This window comes from Bufo bufo, chromosome 3 (genome assembly GCF_905171765.1).
Source record: "Bufo bufo chromosome 3, aBufBuf1.1, whole genome shotgun sequence".
Lineage (NCBI taxonomy): Eukaryota > Metazoa > Chordata > Amphibia > Anura > Bufonidae > Bufo > Bufo bufo.
The window spans coordinates 562,235,179-562,252,975 of NC_053391.1; the positions used below are offsets into that span (position 1 = coordinate 562,235,179).

General features: G+C 43.2%; 1 protein-coding gene across 1 annotated transcript in view; it reads left to right on the plus strand.

The window, feature by feature from the left end:
* Positions 1–17,225, plus strand: part of CNPY2 (canopy FGF signaling regulator 2) — a 42,164-nt gene extending 24,939 nt beyond the window's left edge. The window contains exons 5-6 of the mRNA XM_040425552.1: positions 6,618–6,714; positions 17,042–17,225. Coding sequence (XP_040281486.1) covers positions 6,618–6,714; positions 17,042–17,085 — 141 coding nt within the window. The 3' untranslated portion in view covers positions 17,086–17,225. The remainder of the gene's footprint in view (positions 1–6,617; positions 6,715–17,041) is intronic.
* Positions 17,226–17,797: the final 572 nt, after the last annotated feature.

The window sequence follows — 17,797 nt, forward strand, 5'->3', positions numbered from 1 at the left end:
AGCGGCGCTCGCAGTAGCGGTACGGCCTTTTCTTTTCCTAGGCCAAGTAAAAACACGTTCATGTGTCACGTGGCTTAGGAGCAGCTCGGCACCATTTAAGTGAATACCAAGCAAAAAAAAGCCCTGTGTGCAATACTTTTTTTCCGTTAAAAAATAAATAAAGAAAAAACAGATCTCAGATGGAAATGGCTAAAATGGATGCAAAATGTGCATAATGGATTTGTTTAGTTTTTTTTTTCTGTTCTGACGGATATGAGGAACAGAAAATTAAACAGTGATGTAAATCCAGCCTTAGTATGTCCAGCCTTGAACACTTCAGCAATTTATTTTGGGTATAAACAGCCAAGCCAGTAGTGTCTTTGATGGGGATGTATATAGCAGAATGTCGTGGATGTAATAATCGAGTCAGAGCTTGACAACATTTATTTGCATTCCCATTTAAATAGGTCTGAAAGCTGTTGAGGTGTCTTCGTGAGCTTCCCCCCCCCCCCCCCCCCTCTTTTAGCTGATCTCAGATTAGGGACATTTTAACTAGGGTTTTCAGGAGCGAAAGATTGCTTATGGGTCTTATGTAGATCTCCTAATTTTAGCAACTGCTGTATGTGCCCTGCTTTCTCTTGTTTCAGTTTAGCACCCTTCTGGATCAATATACTGCTTATCACACATTTTAAGGCTGCTCACTGCAGAGGAGGAGAGGTTGGGTCAGAGGCGTGATTATCTATGAAATCTTTAATAGCTGATTCTATCGTGCCATGACACGCAGTGTACTACAACAATCTGTGTCTCAGCCATCTATTATGTAGTGTATTCTTTGCCAAAGCGAGCAATGAACGTGGGGTTAGTCATCTGCCTAAGGCCTCATGCACACGAACGTTTTTTTTCACGGTCCGCAAAAACAGGGTCCGTAGGTCCGTGATCCGTGACCGTTTTTTCGTCCGTGGGTCTTCCTTGATTTTTGGCGGATCCACGGACATGAAAAAAAAAGTCATTTTGGTGTCCGCCTGGCCGTGCGGAGCCAAACGGATCCGTCCTGAATTACAATGCAAGTCAATGGGGACGGATCCGTTTGACGTTGACACAATATGGTGCCATTTCAAACGGATCCGTCCCCATTGACTTTCAATGTAAAGTCCGGAGTCCCTTTTATACCATCAGATCGGAGTTTTCTCCAATCCGATGGTATATTTTAACTTGAAGCGTCCCCATCACCATGGGGAACGCCTCTATGTTAGAATATACTGTCGGATATGAGTTAGATCGTGAAACCTCATTTCCGACAGTATATTCTAACACAGAGGCGTTCCCATGGTGATCCGAAGATCCGTCTGCATAAAGCTTTTTCAAAGCTGAGTTTTCACTTCGTGAAAACTCAGAACCGACAGTATATTCTAACACAGAAGCGTTCCCATGGTGATGGGGACGCTTCTAGTTAGAATACACTACAAACTGTGTACAAGACTGCCCCCTGCTGCCTGGCAGCACCAGATCTCTTACAGGGGGCCGTGATCAGCACAATTAACCCCTCAGGTGCCGCACCTGAAGGGGTTAATTGTACTATCATATCCCCCTGTAAGAGATCAGGGCTGCCAGGCAGCAGGGGGCAGACCCCCCCCCCTCCCCAGTTTGAATATCATTGGTGGCCAGTGCGGCCCCCCCCCCCCCCCCCCATTGTAATAAATCGTTGGTGGCACAGTGTGCGCCCCCCCCCCCTTCCTCCCTCTATTGTAATAAATCGTTGGTGGCAATTATTGGCCCCCCTCCCTCTATAGCATTAACAACATTGGTGGCCAGTGTGCGGCCTCCCATCTTGCGCCCCCCCCCGATCATTGGTGGCAGCGGGTTACTAGCAATAGTACAAGATTCATACTTACCTGGGAGCTGTGATGTTCGTGTCCGGCCGGGAGCTCCTCCTACTGGTAAGTGACGGTTCATTTAGCAATGCGCCTCACAGACCTGTCACTGTCACTTACCAGTAGGTGGAGCTCCCGGCCGGACACGAACATCGCAGCAGCAGGTAAGTATGACTCTTCAACTATTGTACTATTGCTAAGTAACCATGGCAACGAGGACTGTAGTAGCGTCCTGGTTGCCATGGTTACCGATCGGAGCCCCAGCGATTAAACTGGGACTCCGATCGGAACTCCGCTGCCACCAATGAAGGGGGGGGGGGAGATGGGAGGCCGCACACTGGCCACCAACGTTGTTAATGCTATAGAGGGAGGGGGGGGGCAATGGGGGGCGCACACTGTGCCACCAACGATTTATTACAATAGAGGGAGGAAGGGGGGGGGGGGGCACACTGTGCCACCAACGAATTATTACAAGGGAGGGAGGGGGGGGGGGCGCACACTGTGCCACCAACGAATTATTACAATAGAGGGAGGGGGGGGGGCGCACTGGCCACCAATGATATTCAAACTGGGGAGGGGGGGGAGGGTCTGCCCCCTGCTGCCTGGCAGCCCTGATCTCTTACAGGGGGATATGATAGTACAATTAACCCTTTCAGGTGCCGCACCTGAAGGGGTTAATTGTGCTGATCACGGCCCCCTGTAAGAGATCTGGTGCTGCCAGGCAGCAGGGGGCAGTCTTGTACACAGTTTGTAGTGTATTCTAACTAGAAGCGTCCCCATCACCATGGGAACGCTTCTGTGTTAGAATATACTGTCGGTTCTGAGTTTTCACGAAGTGAAAACTCAGCTTTGAAAAAGCTTTATGCAGACGGATCTTCGGATCCGTCTGTATAAAAACTAAACTACGGCCACGGATCACGGACACGGATGCCAATCTTGTGTGCATCCGTGTTCTTTCACGGACCCATTGACTTGAATGGGTCCGTGAACCGTTGGCCGTGAAAAAAATAGGACAGGTCATATTTTTTTCACGGCCAGGAAACACGGATCACGGATGTGGCTGCAAAACGGTGCATTTTCCGATTTTTCCACGGACCCATTGAAAGTCAATGGGTCCGCGAAAAAAAACGGAAAACGGCACAACGGCCACGGGTGCACACAACGGTCGTGTGCATGAGGCCTAAGGATGAGTCAAATCACCTTTCTGGCACCAAATTTAAATTCCCTCCCAGAAACATTCCATAAAGCAATCTGTTTTAGCTAGTATATTTGCAAGCGACTTTCCTAGATTGGCGTTCGTAAGATTAATATTCCAGATAGTATACATCCTCTCAAGAATTTACAGTTTCATAAACCTCCCTTCGGGACAGACAATATTGTGCCTATGAAGAAACCAGTAATATGTATTAGCTTTATAAGTATAGAAAACCACCATTTTCAACATGGTAGATCTGTAGCCTGGAGATAAGTGTTCTGCCTTCTATACATACAGGGTCTCAAGTTCAAATCCCAAAAGAGACTTTCTAAAAAAAAAAATCTCCCTCATTTAAGCCATAGTAAAAGTTAAAATCTTTTATGTATGGCAAAATGGCCTAATGCAAGTAATGCTGTACTTGCTAGGCGGTAAGTACTGTATGATATCATAGTATGACACAGCTCTAGGATGAATTTTACTTATGTCCTGATACTACTACATAATACTTACCCTATCTAGTTCAAGATGTGTTTCTCAGTGTAAAGGCAAGGTCTGACCCATAGTTGAGTGTCGCAGACATGAGAAGCATTAATGCATCTGCCCTCACCATGCTTGTCAGTCAAGGGGAGGAGGAGTGTGCAAGGGTGTTACAAAAGTAGTGCTCCAAGGACTCAGTGCAGCCCCCTGGTGTTACAAAAGCAGTGCTCCAAGGACTCAGTGCAGCCCCCTGGTGTTACAAAAGCAGTGCTCCAAGGACTCCGTGCAGCCCCCTGGTGTTACAAAAGCAGTGCTCCAAGGACTCAGTGCAGCCCCCTGGTGTTTAAACGTGCTCATTTGCATATCAATAAAAAGACAGATATTTCTGCAGCTGTTTAACATACAGACAAAAGAAAGGTATGATTTAAATCTGGATCATTCCAAAGACGAATCAAAAGAGCCACCACAAGACTAATGTTATAAGTAAACACATAAAATGGAATATATCCCTCACCCATTAACCTCTCATGGGCGGTGGACATATTGTTGAGTGAAAGAAGGCTAATGTATGTACATCCACTGTGAAAGTACGCTGCCAAGAGGACGTCATCGAGACTTCTACTATAAGAAGGCCCTTTTGAAGTGCATATGGTTAAGTATTGCAAACAGTAAGCGTGACTTTCCTAGTCTGTTGTATGAAGTCAACTTGTGCATAATCCCAAAGCACTCCCAGAGGGTTGCCCCCCAGGATTCTTCAGGTTAAACACAATATAACGGCATGAACATTAAGAGCACAAATTAAACAGCAGGTGTACATAAGGAGTAGCACACCTAATGAAATATACATATACTTCGAAAGGTGACATCAGTCATCTGTAGTTCTGAACTCTACCCAGTAACTCTACCTCATGTTGGATTCTTGGCCGTAGTAATGGTGTCTTGCGATGCAGAAGTCCTGGGTCTTCTAACTGAGAAATAGGAAGGGAGAGGAGGCATGGCGCTCCACACCGGAAGTGTAATGACAGGCAACTCAAGCACGCCAGTGAAATCCAGGAGGTCTGCTGGTGTCTGCAATTTGAAACTTTGTCCATTGCAACGATCCACCAATTGGAAGGGAAAACCTAATGTTAATGGAATGTCTTCCTCTCGGAGAAGGCTCAATAGAGGTTGTAGAGCTCTGCACTGCACTATAATGGAGCAGGAAAGATTTAGTAAAATAAACATTCTCTCAAAGTCATGACAGGAAGGTTGTAGTTCTTTTGTATGATTCCTTTTTTCACGGAATAGAGGAATGGAGGCAACAAATAACATCTCTTGGTTTGGGTGAGGCAAGTGTTCTATGGGCTCTGTTAATATCAATCTCTTCAAATATAGGCTGGTCTAAGATCTTGCTAAATAGATCTTACAGTGTGGGTATCAAGTCAGCTGCTTTAGTAGCTTCTGCAAAGCCTCTGATCTGTCTATTGTGGTTCTCAGTATCATCCTGAACACGATCAAACTGACTTGTGTACATGTTGCGAACCTCCACTACCGCTGCTATAACTTCCATCTTAGCAGGGGTGTCATGATAAGCTCTTCCACCTGCAGATTCACTTTTAAGGCACTCCTTTCCTACTTACAAGAGTTCTCTAGCCTTTCAACAAAGTTCTCCATTTTTTTGTTCAGTAGACAGGAGTTTCATGTGTTCCTTCCAGTCCCATTTGTCCTCTACAGAAGTGTGTGAGGCCATTTCTCCAAGCTCTAGAAGATGGCAGCTGCCGCTTGGTGTTGCATTGCGGTATGGGGGTTAGGTGGTCTGGGATGGATAACTGCACTGCTGATTGTGTTATCCAGGGATCCAGCCATCAAGTGGACACCGCAATGTGGAGATTCCAGTCTCGTTCCTTCCCCTGACAGACCTGCAGTCTCTTCTAGACAGAGGGAGCAACATGAGGGTTGCGCCCTGCAGTCACTGGCTCAAGTATGGCCTCCACACTGAATAAGGGATAAGTACTGCTCTACCCTGATGAGGGACCCATCACATTGGAGCCAGCAAGAGACCACTTACTTGTTGTGACCATTGGATCTAGAATGCAGTAGACGCTGACTAGTTAGCCTTAGAAGTGTGTGCTTACTCTATGCTCCGCACAAGCCCCCCTGTACATAGCAATTTATATTCAGTTCTGGTAAAAATAAAGAAATGTACCAGCCAGACAGCAACTTTAAAAAAGCCTTTATGTTTTTCTACAAGACAGGGCTTTTTATAAATTTGTTCTAGCAGGTCACCTCTTAGGTAGTTCTACCAGTGAAATGGCCAGCTGGCTACAACAACTTTCCAAGAAGAAAACCATAGAATAGAACTAATTATTTATAACAAGGCTTCTGTCATAACCCTGAATTTTGCATAGGGATTGCACCTAGTTTTGGAGAAGTTTCACATGATCATGTTTGGTCCAGGATACACTATCCACGGTTGACTCATTGCTTAGTGCTATTGCCTTGTAGCCCTGGAATCATAGGATGGCTTGGAGATTTATGTTCTCCTTGTGTTTTGTAGGCTTTTTGTTCCCACAGTCCACACATACTGAGAGGTGATTTGGCTCCCAATGAAATGTGTTTTTCCTTTTAGATATAATTGTGGCAGGGACCGATGTGAGTAGATACATCCTTGAACAGTACAGTGGGATATGTTGATGCTATTGATACAATGAGGAATATAGTATTGCATAATTGGGTATACTGTATGTGGATGCAAACCCATTGACTTGAATGAGTCTGTGATCTGCAAGATTCAGCCTATTTTTCTTGCAGTGGGGAAGCACGGAGTGAAATCCCACAGAAGCGCTCTGTAGTGTTCCGTTCCGTGTCTCCGCACCGCTCCGTGACATGCTCATTGCGGACTCGTTCAAGTGAGCGCACGCGGCCGGTGCCTGTATATTGCGGACCACAATACGGGCTCGGGCCGCACACGTTCATGTGCATGAGCCCTAAATCCTAACTAATATATAGTGGTGTCAGTGCCTTGTCTGCAGGTACCTTTCTCTGTGCATGTAACCGTCTGTCTTCTGTTGCCTTAGGTTTTTCTACAAATGATGTTTTTCTTATGCTGCTTTCAGTGTGAACGGATAGTTGAGGAGTATGAAGATGAACTAATAGAATTCTTCTCTCGTGAAACCAATAATGTAAAAGACAAACTCTGCAGTAAACGAACAGGTAATTTATTCCCTGCTATAATGCATAATTTTGTCCTGTAAATCGTCCTAGTTTATTGGGTAATAGATTTGTCATTACTCTCTTCTTTCTGCACTAGTATGACTTCTAGTGTCACAATTGCAGTTTCTTTGTGTTTGCAAGGAAACAACAGTGGACAGTCCCGCATAATCCTCAGTAAATACATTCCTTTGTCCTTTATAATTAGAGGGTAAACCATACAGTGCCGTTCTATAATCGTCATATATTTTGCTTTGTGTCGTCTTGACTCAGGCTGTTAGGAGAAAACCTTAAAGGGAGCGCCGCATCCTTATCACTGTTTACCGCAGGCCCAGTGACGTCACGACTAGTATCAACTGGCCTGGGCGCGGCTAAGCTCTGTTCACTTGAATGGAGCTTAGCCCCGCCCAGGCCATTTGATACTAGTCGTGACGTCACTGGGCCTGCGGTAAACAGTGATAAGGCCGCGCCGCTCCTGGAGCGCCGCTGCCTTCTCAAACAGCTGATCGGCGGGGGTCCCGATCAGATGCTGATGATCTATCCAGAGGATAGATCATCAGTTTAAACAAACTGCAGAACCCCTTAAACCCCTTTGGGACACAGCCTTATTTCACCTTAACCTCTTCAGGACACAGGGCGTGTGCCCCCCCCCCCCATGTCGGCGATCGCTGCAAACCGCAGGTCAATTCAGACCTGCGGTTTGCGGCTTTTTATGGTGCGGGCGGCGGCAGTGCCATCTGGTCCCCATGGGGCTGTAGGGTGGGCCCGATGGCATGGAAGGCAGCGCGATGCCTTCCTGAGGCATCGCCGCTGCCTTCCTGTGATGTGCCTGTGAGATCCAGCCCCCTAGATCTCACAGGCCGGAAGCTGTATGAGTAACACACAAAGTATTACTCATACAGCCAATGCATTCCAATACATAAGTATTGGAATGCATTGTAAAGGATCAGACGTTTACCTTCAAAAAAAAAATTAAAAGTTTCAAGTAAAAATAAACAAAAACGTCATTTTCCCCAAAAAAAAGTTTAAAAAAAAATAGCAAAAAAATAGGGGATTTTTTTATTTTATTTTACATATTAGGTATCGGCGCGTGCGTATCGACCGGCTCTATAAACATATCACATGAGCTAACCCCTCAGATGAACACCGTAAAAAATAAAAACTGTGCTAAATAAACAATTTTTTTGTCACCTTACATCACAAAAAGTACAACAGCAAGCGATCAAAAAGGCGTACGCCCACCAAAATAGTACAAATCTAACTGTCACCTCATCCTGCAAAAAATGAGCCCCTACCTGAGACAATCGCCCAAAAAATAAAAAACTATGGCTCAGAATATGGAGACACTAAAACTGCGGTTGAGGCGGGCGGTGCCATCTGGTCCCCATGCGGCTGTAGGGGGGACCAGATGGCATGGAAGGCAGCGCGATGCCTAAGGAAGGCATCGCGCTGCCTTCCGGTGACGAGCCTGTGAGATCCAGCCCCCTGGATCGCACAGGCCGGAAGCTGTATGAGTAATACTCACTGTATTACTCATACAGCCAATGCATTCCAATACAGAAGTATTGGAATTCATTGTAAAGGGATTAGACACCCAAAAGTTGAAGTCCCAAAGTGGGACAAAAAATAAAGTGAAAAAAAAAGTTGAAAAAATAATAGTTTTCCCCCCCAAAAATTTAAAGTTTCAAGTAAAAATAAACAAAAACATCATTTTCCCCAAATAAAGTAAAAAAAAAAAAATTTATAGAATGGGGTCATTTTTGGGTGGTTTCTATTATGCAAGCCTCACAAAGTGACTTCAGACCTGAACTGGTCCTTTTAAAAAGTTGGTTTTTGAAAATTTCAGAGAAATTTCAAGATTTACTTCTAAACTTCTAAGCCTTGTAACGTCCCCTAAAAATAAAATGTCATTCCTAAAATTATCTTAACATGAAGTAGACATATGGGGAATTTAAAGTAATAACTATTTTTGTAGGTATTACTATGTATTATAGAAGTAGAGAAATTGAAACTTGGAAATTTGCAAATTTTTCCAAATTTTTGGCAGATTTGGTATTTTTTTTTAATAAATAAAAATGTTCAGTTTTTTTTACTCCATTTTACCAGTGTCGTGAAGTACAATATGTGACGAAAAACCAATCTCAGAATGGCCTGGATAAGTCAAAACGTTTTAAAGTTATCACCACTTAAAGTGACACTGGTCAGATTTGCAAAAAATGGCCTGGTCCTTAAGGTGAAATAAGGCTGAGTCCTTAACCACCTCCGGACCGCCTAACGCAGGATCGCGTTCCGGAGGTGGCAGCCCTGCGCAGAGTCACGCATATATGCGTCATCTCGCGATGGGCGAGATTTCCTGTGAACGCGCGCACACAGGCGCGCGCGCTCACAGGAACGGAAGGTAAGAGAGTTGATCTCCAGCCTGCCAGCGGCGATCGTTCGCTGGCAGGCTGGAGATGTGTTTTTTTTAACCCCTAACAGGTATATTAGACGCTGTTTTGATAACAGCGTCTAATATACCTGCTACCTGGTCCTCTGGTGGTCCCTTTTGTTTGGATCGACCACCAGAGGACACAGGTAGCTCAGTAAAGTCCCACCAAGCACCACTACACTACACCCCCCCCCCCCCCGTCACTTATTAACCCCTTATTAGCCCCTGATCACCCCTGATCACCCCATATAGACTCCCTGATCACCCCCCTGTCATTGATCACCCCCCTGTCATTGATTACCCCCCTGTAAAGCTCCATTCAGATGTCCGCATGATTTTTACGGATCCACTGATAGATGGATCAGATCCGCAAAACGCATCCGGACGTCTGAATGAAGCCTTACAGGGGCGTGATCAATGACTGTGGTTATCACCCCATATAGACTCCCTGATCACCCCCCCTGTCATTGATTACACCCCTGTCATTGATCAACCCCCTGTAAAGCTCCATTCAGACGTCCGCATGATTTTTACGGATGCACTGATAGATGGATCCGATCCGCAAAACGCATCCGGACGTCTGAATGAAGCCTTACAGGGGCATGATCAATGACTGTGGTGATCACCCCATATAGACTCCCTGATCACCCCCCTGTAAAGCTCCATTCAGATGTCCGCATGATTTTTACGGATGCACTGATAGATGGATCCGATCCTCAAAACGCATCCGGACGTCTGAATGAAGCCTTACAGGGGCGTGATCAATGACTGTGGTGATCACCCCATATAGACTCCCTGATCACCCCCCTGTCATTGATCACCCCCCTGTAAAGCTCCATTCAGATGTCTGCATGATTTTTACGGATGCACTGATAGATGGATCCGATCCGCAAAACGCATCCGGACGTCTGAATGAAGCCTTACAGGGGCGTGATCAATGACTGTGGTGATCACCCCATATAGACTCCCTGATCACCCCCCTGTCATTGATCACCCCCCTGTAAAGCTCCATTCAGATGTCCGCATGATTTTTACGGATGCACTGATAGATGGATCCGATCCGCAAAACGCATCCGGACGTCTGAATGAAGCCTTACAGGGGCGTGATCAATGACTGTGGTGATCACCCCATATAGACTCCCTGATCACCCCCCTGTCATTGATTACCCCCCTGTAAAGCTCCATTCAGATGTCCGCATGATTTTTACGGATGCACTGATAGATGGATCGGATCCGCAAAACGCATCCGGACGTCTGAATGAAGCCTTACAGGGGCGTGATCAATGACTGTGGTGATCACCCCATATAGACTCCCTGATCACCCCCCTGTCATTGATCACCCCCCTGTCATTGATCACCCCCCCCTGTCATTGATCAACCCCCCTGTCATTGATCAACCCCCCTGTCATTGATCACCCCCCCTGTCATTGATCACCCCCCCTGTCATTGATCACCCCCCTGTCATTGATCCCCCCCTCTGTAAGGCTCCATTCAGATATTTTTTTGGCCCAAGTTAGCGGAATTTTTATTTTTTTTTCTTACAAAGTCTCATATTCCACTAACTTGTGTCAAAAAATAAAATCTCACATGAACTCACCATACCCCTCACGGAATCCAAATGCGTAAAATTTTTTAGACATTTATATTCCAGACTTCTTCTCACGCTTTAGGGCCCCTAGAATGCCAGGGCAGTATAAATACCCCACATGTGACCCCATTTCGGAAAGAAGACACCCCCAGGTATTCCGTGAGGGGCATATTGAGTCCATGAAAGATTGAATTTTTTGTCCCAAGTTAGCGGAACGGGAGACTTTGTGAGAAAAAAATTAAAAATATCAATTTCCGCTAACTTGTGCCAAAAAAAAAAAATTTCTATGAACTCGCCATGCCCCTCATTGAATACCTTGGGGTGTCTTCTTTCCAAAATGGGGTCACATGTGGGGTATTTATACTGCTCTGGCATTCTAGGGGCCCCAAAGCGTGAGAAGAAGTCTGGTATCCAAATGTCTAAAAATGCCCTCCTAAAAGGAATTTGGGCACCTTTGCGCATCTAGGCTGCAAAAAAGTGTCACACATCTGGTATCGCCGTACTCAGGAGAAGTTGGGGAATGTGTTTTGGGGTGTCATTTTACATATACCCATGCTGGGTGAGAGAAATATCTTGGTCAAATGCCAACTTTGTATAAAAAAATGGGAAAAGTTGTCTTTTGCCAAGATATTTCTCTCACCCAGCATGGGTATATGTAAAATGACACCCCAAAACACATTCCCCAACTTCTCCTGAATACGGCGATACCACATGTGTGACACTTTTTTGCAGCCTAGGTGGGCAAAGGGGCCCATATTCCAAAGAGCACCTTTAGGATTTCACAGGTCATTTACCTACTTACCACACATTAGGGCCCCTGGAAAATGCCAGGGCAGTATAACTACCCCACAAGTGACCCCATTTTGGAAAGAAGACACCCCAAGGTATTCCGTGAGGGGCATGGCGAGTTCCTAGAATTTTTTATTTTTTGTCACAAGTTAGTGGAAAATGCTTATTTTTTTTTTTATTTTTTTTTTCATACAAAGTCTCATATTCCACTAACTTGTGACAAAAAATAAAAAGTTCCATGAACTCACTATGCCCATCAGCGAATACCTTGGGGTCTCTTCTTTCCAAAATGGGGTCACTTGTGGGGTAGTTATACTGCCCTGGCATTCTAGGGGCCCAAATGTGTGGTAAGGAGTTTGAAATCAAATTCTGTAAAAAATGACCTGTGAAATCCGAAAGGTGCTCTTTTGAATATGGGCCCCTTTGCCCACCTAGGCTGCAAAAAAGTGTCACACATCTGGTATCTCCGTAATCGGGAGAAGTTGGGGAATGTGTTTTGGGGTGTCATTTTACATATACCCATGCTGGGTGAGAGAAATATCTTGGCAAAAGACAACTTTTCCCATTTTTTTATACAAAGTTGGCATTTGACCAAGATATTTATCTCACCCAGCATGGGTATATGTAAAAAGACACCCCAAAACACATTCCTCAACTTCTCCTGAATACAGAGATACCAGATGTGTGACACTTTTTTGCAGCCTAGGTGGGCAAAGGGGCCCACATTCCAAAGAGCACCTTTCGGATTTCACAGGTCATTTACCTACTTACCACACATTTGGGCCCCTAGAATGCCAGGGCAGTATAACTACCCCACAAGTGACCCCATTTTGGAAAGAAGAGACCCCAAGGTATTCGCTGATGGGCATAGTGAGTTCATGGAAGTTTTTATTTTTTGTCACAAGTTTGTGGAATATGAGACTTTGTATGAAAAAAAAAATTAAAAAAAAATCATCATTTTCCACTAACTTGTGACAAAAAATAAAAAATTCTAGGAACTCGCCATGCCCCTCACGGAATACCTTGGGGTGTCTTCTTTCCAAAATGGGGTCACTTGTGGGGTAGTTATACTGCCCTGGTATTCTAGGGGCCCAAATGTGTGGTAAGGAGTTTGAAATCAAATTCAGGAAAAAATGAGGAGTGAAATCCGAAAGGTGCTCTTTGGAATATGGGCCCCTTTGCCCACCTAGGCTGCAAAAAAGTGTCACACATCTGGTATCCCCGTACTCAGGAGAAGTTGAGGAATGTGTTTTGGGGTGTCTTTTTACATATACCCATGCTGGGTGAGATAAATATCTTGGTCAAATGACAACTTTGTATAAAAAAATGGGAAAAGTTGTCTTTTGCCAAGATATTTCTCTCACCCAGCATGGGTATATATAAAATGACACCCCAAAACACATTCCCCACCTTCTCCTGAGTACGGAGATACCAGATGTGTGACACTTTTTTGCAGCCTAGGTGGGCAAAGGGGCCCATATTCCAAAGAGCACCTTTCGGATTTCACAGGTCATTTTTTACAGAATTTGATTTCAAACTCCTTACCACACATTTGGGCCCCTAGAATGCCAGGGCAGTATAACTACCCCACAAGTGACCCCATTTTGGAAAGAAGAGACCCCAAGGTATTCGCTGATGGGCATAGTGAGTTCATAAAACTTTTTATTTTTTGTCACAAGTTAGTGGAATATGAGACTTTGTAAGAAAAAAAAAAAAAAAATCATAATTTTCCGCTAACTTGTGACAAAAAATAAAAAGTTCTATGAACTCACTATGCCCATCAGCGAATACCTTAGGGTGTGTACTTTCAGAAATGGGGTCATTTGTGGGGTGTTTGTACTGTCTGGGCATTGTAGAACCTCAGGAAACATGACAGGTGCTCAGAAAGTCAGAGCTGCTTCAAAAAGCGGAAATTCACATTTTTGTACCATAGTTTGTAAACGCTATAACTTTTACCCAAACCATTTTTTTTTTACCCAAACATTTTTTTTTTATCAAAGACATGTAGAACTATAAATTTAGAGCAAAATTTCTATATGGATGTCGTTTTTTTTTGCAAAATTTTACTACTGAAAGTGAAAAATGTCATTTTTTTGCAAAAAAATCGTTAAATTTCGATTAATAACAAAAAAAGTAAAAATGTCAGCAGCAATGAAATACCACCAAATGAAAGCTCTATTAGTGAGAAGAAAAGGAGGTAAAATTCATTTGGGTGGTAAGTTGCATGACCGAGCAATAAACGGTGAAAGTAGTGTAGGTCAGAAGTGTAAAAAGTGGCCTGGTCTTTCAGGGTGTTTAAGCACTGGGGGCTGAGGTGGTTAAGGAGTTAAGGACCAGGCCATTTTTTGCAAATCTGACCAGTGTCACTTTAAGTGATGATAACTTTAAAACGCTTTGACTTATCCAGGCCATTCTGAGATTTTTTTTCCGTCACATATTGTACTTCATGACACTGGTAAAATGAAGTAAAAAAAAATATTTTTATTTATAAAAAAAAATACCAAATTTACCCAAATTTTTTTAACAAATTGCACATTTCCAAGTTTCAATTTCTCTACTTCTATAATACATAGTAATATCTCCAAAAATAGTTATTACTTTACATTCCCCATATGTTCTACTATTTTTTGGGGATGTTACAAGGCTTAGAAGTTTAGAAGCAAATCTTGAAATTTTTCCGAAATTTAAAAAAAAACAATTTTTAGGGACCAGTTCAGGTCTGAAGTTACTTTGCGAGTCTTACATAATAGAAACCACCCAAAAATGACCCCATTCTAGAAACTACAGCCCTCAAGGTATTCAAAACTGATTTTACAAACTTTGTTAACCCTTTAGGTGTTCCACAAGAATTAATTTCACTTTTTTGGCAGATTTTCCATTTTGATATTTTTTTTCCAGTTACAAAGCAAGGGTTAACAGCCAAACCACACTCAATATTTATGGCTCTGATTCTGTAGTTTACAGAAACGCCCCATATGTGGACCGCTGTACGGGCAAACTGCAGGGCGCAGAAGGAAAGGAATGCCATATGGTTTTTGGAAGGCAGATTTTGCTGGACTGTTTTTTTTTTGTTTGTTTTTTTACACCATGTCCCATTTGAAGCCCCCCTGATGCACCCCTAGAGTAGAAACTCCAAAGAAGTGAACCCTTTTTAGAAACTACGGGATAGAATGGCAGTATTGTTGGTACTAGTTTAGGGTACATATGATTTTTGGTTGCTCTATATTACACTTTTTGTGAGGCAAGGTAACAAGAAATAGCTGTTTTGGGACCGTTTTTATTTTTTGTTATTTACAGCATTCATCTGACAGGTTAGATCATGTGGTATTTTTATAGACCAGGTTGTCACGGATGCGGCGATACCTAATATGTATACTTTTTTTATTTTATTTATGTAAGTTTTACACTAACAACTTTTTTAAAACAAAAAGTCATATATTTTTTTTTATTTTTGGGCGATTGTCTCAGGTAGGGGCTCATTTTTTGCGGGATGAGGTGACTATTAGATTGGTACTATTTTGGTGGGCAAACGCCTTTTTGATCACTTGCTGTTGTACTTTTTGTGATGTAAGGTGACAAAAAAATTGTTTATTTAGCAGTTTTTATTTTTTAGGGTGTTCATCTGAGGGGTTAGGTCATGTCATATGTTTATAGAGCCGGTCGATACGGACGCGGCGATACCTAATATGTATACTTTTATTTTTTATTTTTTTTCTACTTTTTACCAATTTTTTTTTTCTTTTACTTTATTTGGGGAAAATGATGTTTTTGTTTATTTTTACTTGAAACTTAAAATTTTTGGGGGGAAAAACTTTATTTTTTCTACTTTATTTTTTTTTCACTTTATTTTTTGTCCCACTTTGGGACTTCAACTTTTGGGTGTCTAATCCCTTTACAATGAATTCCAATACTTCTGTATTGGAATGCATTGGCTGTATGAGTAATACAGTGAGTATTACTCATACAGCTTCCGGCCTGTGCGATCCAGGGGGCTGGATCTCACAGGCTCGTCACCGGAAGGCAGCGCGCTGCCTTCCATGCCATCTGGTCCCCCCTACAGCCGCATGGGGACCCGATGGCACCGCCGGCCGCAAACGCAGGTAAAAGCCGCAAACCGCAGGTCTGAATTGACCTGCGGTTTGCGGCGATCGCCGTCACGGGACCCCCCGCGCATTTAGCCAAGGTGCCTGCTCAATGATTTGAGCAAGCACCTTGTTCAGATCACCGCCCACCGGGCGGCGGTGAGCGGAAATACACATGACGTACCAGTACGTCATGTGTCCTTAAGTACCAGGACAACATGTCGTACCGGTACGTCATGTGTCCTGAACAGGTTAAAGGGGTTGTCCACTTTCAGGTTACTGTTGACCATTGTGTTTGCAGGATGATTATATGGCACCTACTAATATAGTCTCTGTTGAAATTCTGCACCATTTTCTATATTTTAAAAGATATGGCCCCTTGTTTTCAAAGTCTTTTGTGCTGTCCAGTCCATAAGATGGCAGCTGATGAAGGGTCATGTGACCAGGCAGATCACCCCCATGTGACGTCTCCTCCATTCAAATACACTTGCCATTCACTTGTTCTGTTTAGAGTTTAGTGCAGGTGCAGTGTATGGAGGAGGCATCACATGGAGGTGATTTGTCTGGTCACATGACCCTCCAACAACTGCCATCTTATGGACAGGACCTCTGTGTGGACAGCACAAAAGACTTTGTAAACAAGAGACATACCTGATAAAATATGGAAATGGTGCAGAATTTCAACAGACTATATTAGTAAGTGCCATATAATCATTCCGCAAACACACTGGTCAACAGTGAGTGGAAAGTGAACAACCCCTTTTAAGAATCTGTCACCACGAAATTTAGTGCAGTCTGCACTGAGGCTGATCGCATACATTTAACCCCTATGATGACCATGGCATCTGAGCAGTGTGCACATGGAGTAACTTCCTTTTTTATTTTTTTTGTGGACCCATTGATATAAATGGTTCCGGCCAAAAAAATGGAAAGGACACGTAAAGAAAATACGTTCATGTGCATGAGACCTAAGACTGGAAAATACCAATACAGGCCAGCAGGTGGCACCACTGTATTGTTGTAATTTGTGTGTTCTACGATGGCTATATAACCATCACAGAACCCAATGGGAAATCTAATGACGCAGAGTGGTAAAAAAAACAACTTTCAAATCACCTCTTTCTGGCGGTGCACGGTGGTATCTGCCTATGTTGGATGCCAGAACAGACTACTGGAGTTCACAACTCAGATGTGAACACGACCTAACAGAGACATTAGCTAATTGTCAGCCAACAAGCATTTAGTGAACATCTGTCTAAAGTGTATAGCCTACTTTATTGTACAGACATTCTAAAAAAAAACATGGCATTGTTTAACAATGTCCCTGAATGACTGTTGTAAAAAGCTGTACTGGCCATTATTAAGAGAGTATTGTAATAGAGGGATGTTTGACAGCACTGCGCCTGATGAGTAATTTTTGCACTCCTTTTTTCCTCCCTGCAGATTTGTGTGACCACGCTGTGCACATACCACATGATGAACTTTGACCTGCTGCTTCTTCCTTGTAGATGGTCCATAAAGCTTCACTAAGGAACAAGGATAATCTAATGTGAAGGGGGGGCTTAGTACATTTTGTTTCTTAAATATTTTTTTTTACATTAAAAGTAAAATGAGTAACTTTTGAATATATGTTGTGTGCCTTTATTTTGTGTTTCATTTTCCATAGTACATTAGTCTGGTCTGGAAATATTAGGCAGTAGTATTCTTAGCTGATTGAGGAGGGCATCCCAACAAGGAATGCCCCTTTAAATAAATAAACAATCCAAATAATGATGTGGAGTGTGTGTATATGTATGTGTGTGTGTGTGTGTGTGTGTGTGTGTGTGTATATATATATATATATATATATACAGTCATGTGAAAAAATTAGGACACCCTTTGAAAGCATGTGGTTTTTTGTAACATTTTTAATAAATGGTTATTTCATCTCCGTTTCAACAATACAGAGAGATTAAAGTAATCCGACTAAACAAAGAAAACTGAAGAAAAGTCTTTTCAAGATCTTCTGTAAATGTCATTCTACAAAAATGCCTATTCTAACTGAGGAAAAAGATAGGACACCCTTGCCCCTAATAGCGAGTGTTACCTCCTTTGGCTGAAATAACTGCAGTGAGACGGTTCTTGTAGCCATCTACCAGTCTTCGACATCGGTCTGAGGAAATTTTACCCCACTCCTCAATGCAGAACTTTTTCAGCTGT